This window comes from Populus trichocarpa, chromosome 1 (assembly GCF_000002775.5).
Source record: "Populus trichocarpa isolate Nisqually-1 chromosome 1, P.trichocarpa_v4.1, whole genome shotgun sequence".
Lineage (NCBI taxonomy): Eukaryota > Viridiplantae > Streptophyta > Magnoliopsida > Malpighiales > Salicaceae > Populus > Populus trichocarpa.
The window spans coordinates 17,658,616-17,669,983 of record NC_037285.2 but is presented as its reverse complement, the minus strand read 5'-3'; the positions used below and the strand labels follow the sequence as shown (position 1 = coordinate 17,669,983).

At 35.3% G+C, this 11,368-nt stretch overlaps 1 protein-coding gene across 1 annotated transcript; it reads right to left on the bottom strand.

Annotated features, from left to right (window-relative positions):
• Positions 1-9,302: 9,302 nt before the first annotated feature.
• On the bottom strand, positions 9,303-10,701 carry LOC7475112 (pseudo histidine-containing phosphotransfer protein 6). The gene is made up of 5 exons (XM_002298214.4): positions 10,470-10,701; positions 10,220-10,350; positions 9,965-10,108; positions 9,731-9,803; positions 9,303-9,599 (listed from the first exon to the last, which is right to left on the bottom strand). The coding sequence occupies exons 1-5, from the start codon at positions 10,536-10,538 to the stop codon at positions 9,540-9,542; spliced, it is 477 nt and encodes a 158-aa protein (XP_002298250.1). The 5' UTR covers positions 10,539-10,701; the 3' UTR covers positions 9,303-9,539.
• Positions 10,702-11,368: the final 667 nt, after the last annotated feature.

Below are 11,368 nucleotides of genomic sequence, written 5' to 3'. Positions count from 1 at the left end.
GTTTTGTAGTGTTCCCCCTTATCCAAATACATTTTTCATTGGACTAGTAATATGGACAGTGCAATTTGTTTCATTTTGATCATCAAATTTTATTTTATTTTGTAATTTCTCTTTCTTAAGTTACATCAACATAAAACTATATTGAGATTTCTTTTAATTTGTATTATCTTCATATATGAGGTTGATGGATCAATGTTTTTTTTGTTTTTACCTGGATCTTCTTTTCTAAAGAATGACTAAAGATAAGGTGATAACCCTACGTCTCTAGTTTAGTCAAGCGTTAAGCCCAGACGTATGTGGGTCTGGCGAGCTGCCAGACCCACCATCCCTGATGAGATGGTTAAAGATATTTTACTCAAACGAGTTAGAGATTTTTTACTCTGACGAGTCAGAGATATTTTACTTACACTTTGGCCTTTTCTTTTTAGAAAGAGACAAGCCACATGGGCTATAAAAGAGACCATGAAAATCATTCAAGGAAAGATTGTATGGAATACCTACTCTTAAAATTCTTTTCTAAAATATGATTGTATTTTCTCTCAATCAATGCTTATTTATACATTAGAGAGTCCTTAAATTCATCAAAGGAAGACATTAACCACTAATCTTTTTAGTTAGGAAGAATCGATCATATTTTCAAAACCAAAAGATTAAACAACTATTCAGGACATAAGCCTTGGCCTATAATCTCAAAAGGAAGTTCTGAACCTCATCAGTGGTATCGTCTGTGGGGACTGATCGAAAGGCCATCATTTTTTTTTTCAAGATTTGGGTTATTGACACCTCTAATCATCATTAAAGGTATATTATAAAAGCACTATTGGAACGAGATGTGTCATGACTTTTCTTACGGCTATTGGCATATTTGCTTCATTGGTGTATCGACAATTCTTCATTACATAGGAAAGTCTATGCAATAATTTAATCACTCTAAGTCAGAGTAGGATTTCCTTCTACTTGCCCATGGGCTTAGCAAGGTGAGAAAATTCAGGTTATACGTATGTCAACTCTATAAGCGGATTTGGAGCCTTGAGATTTTGAAAAGCCTTCAATAAGTACAAATGGATTGTTGGTTCAGACCATATAATTTAAGAAGTCATTTGGTGACTGCCTAGAAGACATCTACTGGAAAAACTCTATCCTCTCATGATACGATCCTGGCAATAAAAAAACAATCAAATTCGGATTCTGACGTAAAATGCACAACTGTCTAGTTTGACGGTAACAATCATAATTCTCAATCCGATCATTAGATCGAGCTGAAAGTTTATGTAGAGTCTCTTGACATGTTGTCCTACCTTGGGTTAAAATTCCAGGCCAATCGAAGTTCGTTAAGGTATCGCAATATTGGTCAATAGAGGTTGTATGAATTTTGTTATTAACTTCATTTTGATTTGTGGACTTCCTATTTAGCTAGGATTCTTTTTCTATAAGGACGTGACAACTGATTTTAGAAATTTCCTATTTAGCTAGGATATTTAATGGGCAACAACATAGTTTCCATGTGTGATATGGACTCCATATTAATATGAATCTTTATAGTGTATGAAAACAATTATTATATCCTTATTATAGTAGGAATCTATCATTAAATAAGTTTCCAAATCAGCTAAGAATACTTTGCAAATAAAAAAACTAAAGAGGAGGTAACTTCAGATTTGATTCTCTTAGCATATATGGGTCTTCTAAAGGGCAAGAAATTTGATCCTATCATATTTAGGATATTAAATTTGAATTTATTATTGTTATTATTATTTTCTTCTTAGTTTAGGGTTTATTTATATTATTTGGGTTAAATTATAAGTGGATATAATATAAGTCCACATCAGAGGTCCATTAGGGTTTGTTTTAGTCTAGAGTCAGTATAAATAAAGGCATAATCAGACATGTAAGTTAGACAATTCAGATTAATAAAACTTTTTATTTATCGCACGTGTTGTGTGTTGATGGGATAATCGCCCTTCTTTGGTTCTCTAAAGAACTGAAAAATGACTTATCGAAGAACTGACTTTGTGGTGTCATCCTTATACTTTTTGTTCACGAATCAATATTCGTTGGGTAAGGGTTTTCGTTTCCAATAGTGCTGGTGCGTAAGTATAAATTATATTTGTGTCACACTCCTATCAAATCTAATTTACTTGGCTTTCCGGGAATTGGTATCTTTGTGTGTGGGTTGCTTGACCGCGTGTTTAAGAGATTTGCATCATTTGGTATCAAAGCTTGACTCTATTAATCAGGTTATATCCTTTTATTTCTTATTTTTTTGTTTATACCTTCCGCGTCAATTTTTCTTTGTGTTGTCTTTATTTCGGGTCTGATCTTGTTTCAAATCAATTTCAGTCAGATTGTCTTCTTCCTATGTTATTCTTGATTAGTTGCGTTGAATTGAGTCTTTTGGGATTAAAAAAAAAGGGTGTCATATGATTCTTTCTTTCCATAATTTCTTTTTAGAGTAAAAAAAAATCAAAAAACGTTATGTAGGACAAAAGGGTTTGTTTCGCTTCTGTTTTGTTTCCACTAAACAAACCATATTGTAATTATGTCAAAATTGATATTCTGGTTATTTGGGGTGAAATCGCACAATATATCAATTTTCAACTCATTTGGACATCATTTGGTTTAGGTTCCAAATTCAGGTTTTAAAGGGGCTGATTCGAGTTAATTTCGCATCTATATATCAAATCAATTCAGAATTAAATCAAACTTGATATTCTAGTTTTTTTGGTGAGAATTTGCTCTACATATCAAATTTCAAACAATTTGGAAGTTGTTTGGTTTAGGGTCCTTTTTTGGGTCTAAAGGGGTTTGTTGCGTTCGTAAATTAAAACTCCATGTAATTTTGGGTCAGTTTTCAGTTCTCAGTGTCTTCTTACTTTCTTTATTGTCATTAGCTTTTGTTTTAGGTTCTCATATCAAAAAACATAAATGCAAAGGGAGTGTTACAATTAGGATTTCATGTATTCTGATGAGGTATTACGGTGAAAGAAGAGGAGGGTTAAAAAAGAAAGGTGGTATCAAAAGGGAAGAAATAAAGAGATTAGTGTTCTTAAAAAAGAAACCAAGAGTCTATCTTGTATTCTAGGGGAAATGCAGCAAGAACTTGATGTGTTAACGACATTACTCGATGCTGCTAGCTTTAGAAAGAGAGGAGCAAAAACATTACAATGATGATAGACGAAAAAGAAGGGCTGCTACCTTCATCCAAAGTTGTTGGCGACGATAGTTGCTAAGAAAAGAACTCTAAAAGCTTCAAAAAAAAAGGCTAAAACTTTGTCCCTTATCCTTGTTAATGATTTGACGACGATTCATCTTAAAAAGAGATGGAATGATACGATTCGTGCAACAAAAAAACAATCAGATTTGGATTCTAATGGAAAATGCGCAACTGTCTAGTTTCACATAAACAGTCATAATTCTCGTCTCCTGATATGTTGTCCTACCCTGGGTTAAAATTTCAGGTCAATTTGAGTTCGGAAAGGGATTACAATATTGGTCAACAAAGGTTGTGTGAATTTTGTTTTTTACTTCCTTTTAACCTATGGACTTCCTATTTGGCTAGGATTCTTTTTCTACAAGGATATGACAGCTGGTTTTGAGAATTTTCTAGTCTTGTAAGGATATTTAATGGGCATAATATACATCCATATAAGGGCTCCATTAGGGTTTGTTTCAGTCTAGAGTCAGTATAAATAAAGCATAACCAGATATGTAAGTTAGACAATTCAGATTAATAAAACTCCTTATTTGCCGCACGTGTTGTGTGTTGATGGGATAATCACTCTTCAATGGTTCTCTAAAGAACTGAAAAATAACTAATCAAAGAACAACTGACTACGTGACATCATCCTTATACTTCTCGTACTCGAATCAATATTCATTGGGTGGGGGTTTCCGTTTTCAATAGTGCTGGTGCCTAGGTACAAGTTATCTTTGTGTCACACTCCTATCAAACCTGATTTGCTTGGCTTTTCAGGAGTTGATGTCTTTATATCTGGGTTGATTGACCACATATTCAAAAGGTTCGCATCATCCTCTTAGAATTAAGAATATGTTCTTAGCAAAAATATCATTAAAATTAATTATATCTCAAAGGGAAATAGAAATGTACTATGGTCTATGACTAAAAATATAAGTTTCTTATATATAAATTAAATTGTTCAAAGTAATGATGTTTTTTATTCTCTAGGATCTTCCTAGAGCGATAGCCCATTGACCTTCCAAGGATAGGATGGATTCACTCCTCCTAATGTGATTGCACATTTACTTTGGAAGGAATCAAACGTCTTCCTAGTGCTACAACATAATTTACCTTGGAATAAATTGGTATAGTTTCCTTTGTGCAATCACAGATCTCTCTCAGGATAGGATAAACATTGCCTCATAAACATGGATGGATATAGTCTCCCTAAGACGATAGCCTACAGCCTTCCACAAATGGGATGGATTCACTTCCCCTAATGTGAATGCACATTTACTTTGGAAAGAATCAAACATATCCCTTGTGCTATGACACAATGTATCTTGGAAGGGATTGACATGGTTTTCCTAGTGCAATCACATATCTCTCCAAGGTTGGGATAAACATTGCCTCAGCAACGGGGATAGAAACGGTATTTCTAGGGTGATAGCCCCTCAGCCTTCTAAGGAAGGGATGAATTCATTCGCCCTAGTGTGATTACACATTTACTTTGGAAGGAATCAAATGTCTCCCTAGAGCTATGACACAATTTACCATGAAAAGGATTGACATTGTCTCATTGGTGTAATCACACATCTCTCCAAGGATGTGATAAACACTACCTTAGCAACGAGGATGGATACGGTCTCCTCAGGGTGATAGCCCTTCAACCTTTCAAGGATGGGATGGATTCACTCCTTTTAGTGCTATTGCACATTTACTTTGGAAGGAATCAAACATCTCTCTAGTGCTACGACATAATTTACCTTGAAAATGATTAACATGGTCTTCCCAATGTACTCATAAATCTGTTCAATGTAGGACAAACACAATTACAACAGTAGGAATAGGTTCCATTCACCCGATACACTTACTTTTTCTTCAAAGATAGGACAAACAAGGCTTTAGCAAATATGTTGTGTTCTTATAAGAAAGATAACCATAAGCTCCTCCACAGATTAAATTTGAAGTTTCTCAATGCAACTTACTACCTAGAGGCTTTTAACAACCTATTATAGATACATCTAAACTAAAAAGTGGAAGCCTACAAGATCTCTTCTCGATTCCAAGAAGGAGGTAGAACCCTTCTAAATCTTGTTAAGGTTAAATGATTTGAAACTTAAAAACCAGAAATGTTTAACTAATTATAAGCATCAGACCTAAAAACATTTAATTAATTATGAGCTTTAGACCCATAAATGCTTAAATAAGTATGGGCGTTGGACCAAGATAAAATCTCTATAAGAACTCTAGACCTTTACAACTCAAAATTAATAGTGAGATAAGTGAATTCTATAAAAGAGAAATGATGTACATGCTACATGAATAAATCCCATAAGATCGGGGCTAGTGTGTGTGTGTGTGTGTGTGTGAATAGGGGTTTATTAACTAGCTCAAGCTCCTCGCCTAGATATTCCCCACACTAGGCAGCAGTGGCCCTGACTAGGAACACGTCTGCAAAATCCAGAACCAAGACTGGATAAAAGGCACTTCCATGACCAGAGATCATAGAGATGTCTGACACGATGGTGAGGATCCTTTTCAGCACTTTCACCACCTTGAGGTCAGTCTCTCTAAGACCCAACTTTCAACCAACAACTTCCATGACCCGCCTCTCTTCATCCTCTAAGGAGGGAAAATCAAAGGCAACACGGCTAAGAGCCAAATAGGAAAAAACATCCTTGAACTCCTCAAGGCCAGCCCTAATGGAAAACCTAATTGCTTCTTCCTCTACCGGTAGAACAGGAAAATAAGGCAAAGAAAATTCCACCAGGGGAACCTCAATAGATGAGACTGGAACACAGGATTTCATCAGGGTATAAACCCTTCTCTTTTTAAAACAGGCGATAGCACTCGTAATCATTGTAAGAGGAGTCAAATTTGCTTCTTTCCTAGTTGGAGGGAAATCACTACCCTAACTTTTATGGGGGTTATGGCTTCCACAGTTGTCTCCTCAAGGATAAAACCCTCAGCATGAGGGAGTTCACCAACTATGATGGGGTAGTCTTCCATCACTTTTTCATCGCTGCCTCCATCAGCAATAAGACACAAAGACCTTCTGAGTGAACTCTTTTCCACAGACCTTCATGAACTTTCTCCTTCTCCTTTAGTTATTAGTCTTGCTAAGAAACAAAAACACAACAAAGAAAGGAAAAAAAACAAACTTAGTTGCAAGGAAACAAAAAGATAGGAAAAGCAACATTCTATGCAAGGTAGCCTGGTTGTATCCTATAGCCATCTTACTAACTTCGTATTTAGTTGAAGTCGAGGCCAATACAACACAGGTTTTCTCCTCATTCGAGCTCAGACAAAGCCTGTTGTTTACTTCATAGGAGGGACCCTCCAGTAATGGGAACATCCCTAGACTTCTTGCAACCCCTCTCTAGGATTAACTATCTTGTTGTATCATATTACCAACCATCTCCCCCTCCACTTCTTGACATGTGTTGGCTTTCCAAACAACATCCCCTTCATGGTGCTAGTGGGTCTATTGGCAAAGGTAAAAAAACCAATGCGCATCATTTCCATCATCAATGCCAACAACCAATTGGTAGCGGTTTTTTAAAATATGAACCGTAGGTTTGAGCCCAAATAACCTATAAAACTTTTCAAATAAGGACAAAATTGTCCACCCATTAGGATGCAGCTAACCTAGACCCAGCTTGTAGTAACTAAACACCTCCTTTACGAACCTTTAAAGAGGGAAAGAATACCTCATTGCATACATACAGATAAGGTAGTGATTTCAAAGTAACCTTGGGTGGAACTTAAGGTCTATTGGCTAATACGCTCAGTAGAGACGGGTATTTGAGCCACGTACTCTCTCTATTGGTTGTGAGACATATATTTTATGTCCTCGACATATATGTTACTGAGAATATCATCCTTAGGAGTCTGAATCAACCTCATTATGTCTTGAGCATCTCTAACAGTGGTAGGAGAATAACTCTTAGAAGAAGGGTTGCTCGCCTCCCTACCAGAGAAGGACGCCGATGTACCGCCCCTTTTGTTCTGGGACCCGGTCTAATAGGCCCTTTTCCCCTACCATTTCTTTTAGGCTCTGGTTGAAACTTGAACTCCTCTTCTGGGGTAGGAGCACCTCTCTTTTTGGAGACAAATCAAACATTTCTAGGGTCCATTTATTCTATTTAAAAGAAAGAAAATGAAAAAGGTTTTGGTAAAGATAATGCCTGAAGTGGGTTTTTTCTCCTCTCAGATTAAAGTATAGATGATTTAGGGTCTCTTTGTAGGAGCAGTTTTTCAGAAATCACAAAAGGTGAAAGTAAAAGAAAACTCAAGAAGCATGAACAACTAGGGTTATAAAGAAAAATTCTTTTCATTCCCACCGTCAGATGCAAAACCTTTCATGTCATCACAGATCTCAAGAAGTTTAATCAATTACTACATTGAAAGCTAGTCACCATTTTATTTCTCAATGAACATCTCCTCCCTGTAAAGATGAGCAACCTAGACTTAAAGATCCCAAATGACATGCAAGGTCTTATGGAGATGGTGAAAAGACTCTCGTCTACTACTGATAGAGACTCCTAAAATATTTATGTATAATGCATAAATGTATTGAGGGGCTACTGATAGATCAATGTTTTTTTTAGTTTTACCTGGATCTTTTTTTCTAAGGAATGACTAAAGATAGGGTGATAACCCCACTTTTTTAGGCTTACCCAAGTGTTGGGCGTAGGCATATGTGGGTCTAACGAGCTGTCAGATCCACCATCTCTAGGCTCAACCAAGCGTTGAGCCCATAGTTTTTTTGACTCCATGAATTCTTAGGCTCCATAATTGGACTATAAGTTAGAGATATTTTACTTCTTAATTAGTCAAAAGATATTTTACTCCTTGACAAGTCAAAATATATTTTACTTATATTTTTGCCCCTTCCCTTAAAAAAAAAAAAAAAGACAAGCCATATAGGCTATAAAAGGGGCCATGAAAATCCTTCAAAAAGGTTAGATTTTTTCTTCAACTCCTTATGGCATATCTATTCTTAGAATTCTTCTCTAAAATATGATTGTATTTTCTCTCAAATGATATTTACTTAAACATATGAGAGTTCAAATTTATCAAATGTGACCTTTTACAGGATCAAACACTAGCCACCAACCGCTTTGGTAAATTAGATTGTCAGAACCAAGAGATTAACCAATTATCCAAGATATAAGTCTTGGCCCACAATCTCAAGGGGAAGTTTTGAACCTCATCAAAAGTGTCAATGAATATTTTGATGATGAATTAAAGATCAATTTTTTAAAAAATAAAAATTTATTTGTAGTTAAAAAATAAATTAAAAAGAAAGGAAGGACTAGATTTAACAAAAAAAAAAAAAAAACTGACCCCATTTGAATATTGGTATAGAAAACTTCAATTTACTCCCTAAAGTTCTACTTTATCTATTATTTGATCAAGAATAAAAAATGTCATTTGCCATAAATTACAACATGTCATCTGATTAGACAAAAAATATTAGAGCAACTCCTTTTAAAAAAATAATCAGCCACATGCTCCTAGGCTTTCTCATTCCTAACGTACTAGATCTAAGAACGCTTGACCTCAAAATACTAATGTTTTTTTTATTAGACCTATAAATTAAGAAGGAATGTTGTGATTAAATATTTTTTATGCATTTATTTTTTAATTAGTGTTAACTCCTCCTTTTCGATTTATTAGTTTATATTTTTTGTATTTTATTAAACATAAACAACTCTTTCTATTTCTCAATTAAAAAAACCATAATATTCAAAAATACATTTTATAATACTAATGCCTTTTTTCTCTTTCATTAAAAATAATTTAAAATTCTAATTGCAGGAGCACGGGTAATAGAACTGAAATATTCTTATAATGTATTGAGAGATGGAAATTGTAAAATTTGAACGTAATAAAACAAGACAGGTGTTAAAGAAGTTAATATTTTTTATATATTTTTTAAAGGTTATTTATCATAGTTTCATGAAAAGAGGTTATTTATAACAGTGATATAATTACTTTTTAAAAATAAAAAGAAAATATTTTTAATTTCCGTTTTCTCATGCATGACTTTTGCCATGGAAGCCCATCATAGAATACGTACATAATAATAATAATAATACGAAAAGAAGAAGATTGATTTGATATCAGAGCTAAAACTGCAACTTCAACTCCATTTCTTGTGCTGTCAAACATCCATCCAACCAAAACAGATTCAAATTTGAAAAGAAGGAAAAAAAAAAAAAAAAACATTAAAGACAAGTAACAGTGGCTATAGCCCCTTCGATTTTCTTTCCCTATATATATAAGTAGCATCAGCATTAGGAATGGTTCTGGTGGACAAGCTTGATTGAAACCAAAAGTCATCGTCTTCGCTTTAATGCTGCTGATGCAGTGGGTACCTGACACCAGCTGCCAGTACTCTCTGCTGTTCCATCTGCTCGGAAATTAACGATACAAGTCATGATTATAATAATGTTTCTGTTGGTCTCCATCAGTGTACAAGACATACACTGCAAAGTGAGAAACAAAAAGATCTAAAAAGTGCTGGAAATGTTAGCAGTGTACTTGGAACAGTTCGTGCAACTTGTTCTTGAGGTAGCAGTACTCGTGCTCCAGCAACTCCAAAGCTCGCAAGCACCTGAATTAACAAACTCAAAACATCTCTGGTTAGCTACCTACAATCTCTCTCTCTCTAGGTCACATGTGTGCGTGCACTTTAGGGGAGTAGGTAAGAAAAAAGAAATGAGCACGAATAAAGAGGGGAAATTGGAGGGGAGGGGGGGGGGGGGGGGGGCCTACCCAGCACGGTTGTTTTGTTCAGAAGCGGCGCGAAAGGCAACGCACACATTTCTGACTCTTTTGGCACCAATACTGGAGCTGCTTCCCATGAACTGATTCAAATGGATTCCCATTTTCTTGTAGTCAGAGAACTCTCTATCCAACCTGCAATCGCAGTGCCCATCAGTTTTGCACTACACACCCCATTAAAGCAAAGCCCATTGGAGCAAGAAAGAAGAAAGTGAGTAGCAGGAGAGGGGAGGAGGATATGATTACAAGAGGCCCCTCAGATTACGTAGAAGTTTCTCGGACTCATGGAAGTAGATGGTGACAACTTCAGATACGAAATTTGGGGAGCTTTCATCTTGAAGCTGCTGGAGCTGCAAGAATTGCTCATCTAGCACTCCCTAACACAGCAAACCCAAAATTGGTGTCATGATCGAGCTCTTAAAATGAGAACAAATTTTAAGGAAAATTTGTAAGAAACATGGAAAGGTGGTGACACACACACACAGAGGTTAATTACCTGGTGGAATAGTATTGCCAGCAAACGGCTCATATCGGCTCGTAACCGATCCACACCCCACCCAAGCATCCACAGAGGAAGACCCGTTTTGGCTACTTACTTGGTTGATCCCACAAGGCGCTGAAATTCTTTATGGCTAGGAGTAATCCCTAGAACACAGTTTGCATTAATCAAATACGTGCAGGGGTGGGTTTAGCTAGGGTTTTATCTGGTTTTTGTATGTATGAATGTATGCATTGAGGGCCTGTAGTTTGGATGACAACTATTTAAAGGGTGCTGCTGCCTTCGACCCCAACACATGCTACAGTAAAATAGCTCCTAAGAATTTTCATTTGCTAATGGTAAATTAATTAATTAACTATATATCAAATAGAATATGTTCTCAAACCGAGGCGAAAGGCGCATGTATAAAAATATTAACTACTCCTTGAACATACTAAGTGTTAAAAGAAAAGGATATTCAATGTTTAGGCTTTTCCGATCTCCTCTCTTTCCATGAAATTGTTTGGTGCGCTATCAAGTACTCCTACTTGGATGGATTAAGATTGTTTCATGCTTCTTTCTTTCAAATTTTTTTCATGTTCTTATATAAACCAAAGAATTTAAAGTGAATTCACTATGGATACGTTAAAGATGACGAAACTTTTGACTAATCGCAGAGCTTTTTCATTGTTTTAATTTAAAAATTAAATTAAAAGTAAGAAGATGCATGATCATGCCATGAATATTTGAATTGTGAAGTAAGTAATGTTAATTTTAAAAAGGTTATTATATACAGCAAGTTTTAGCTTTTATAGACTAAATTTATCAAACTAAAATTAAAAAATAATCAGATGAAATATTTAATATTAAGAACAAAACAAAAAAAATTAAAAAATATATTCAAATACGTCTAAGAT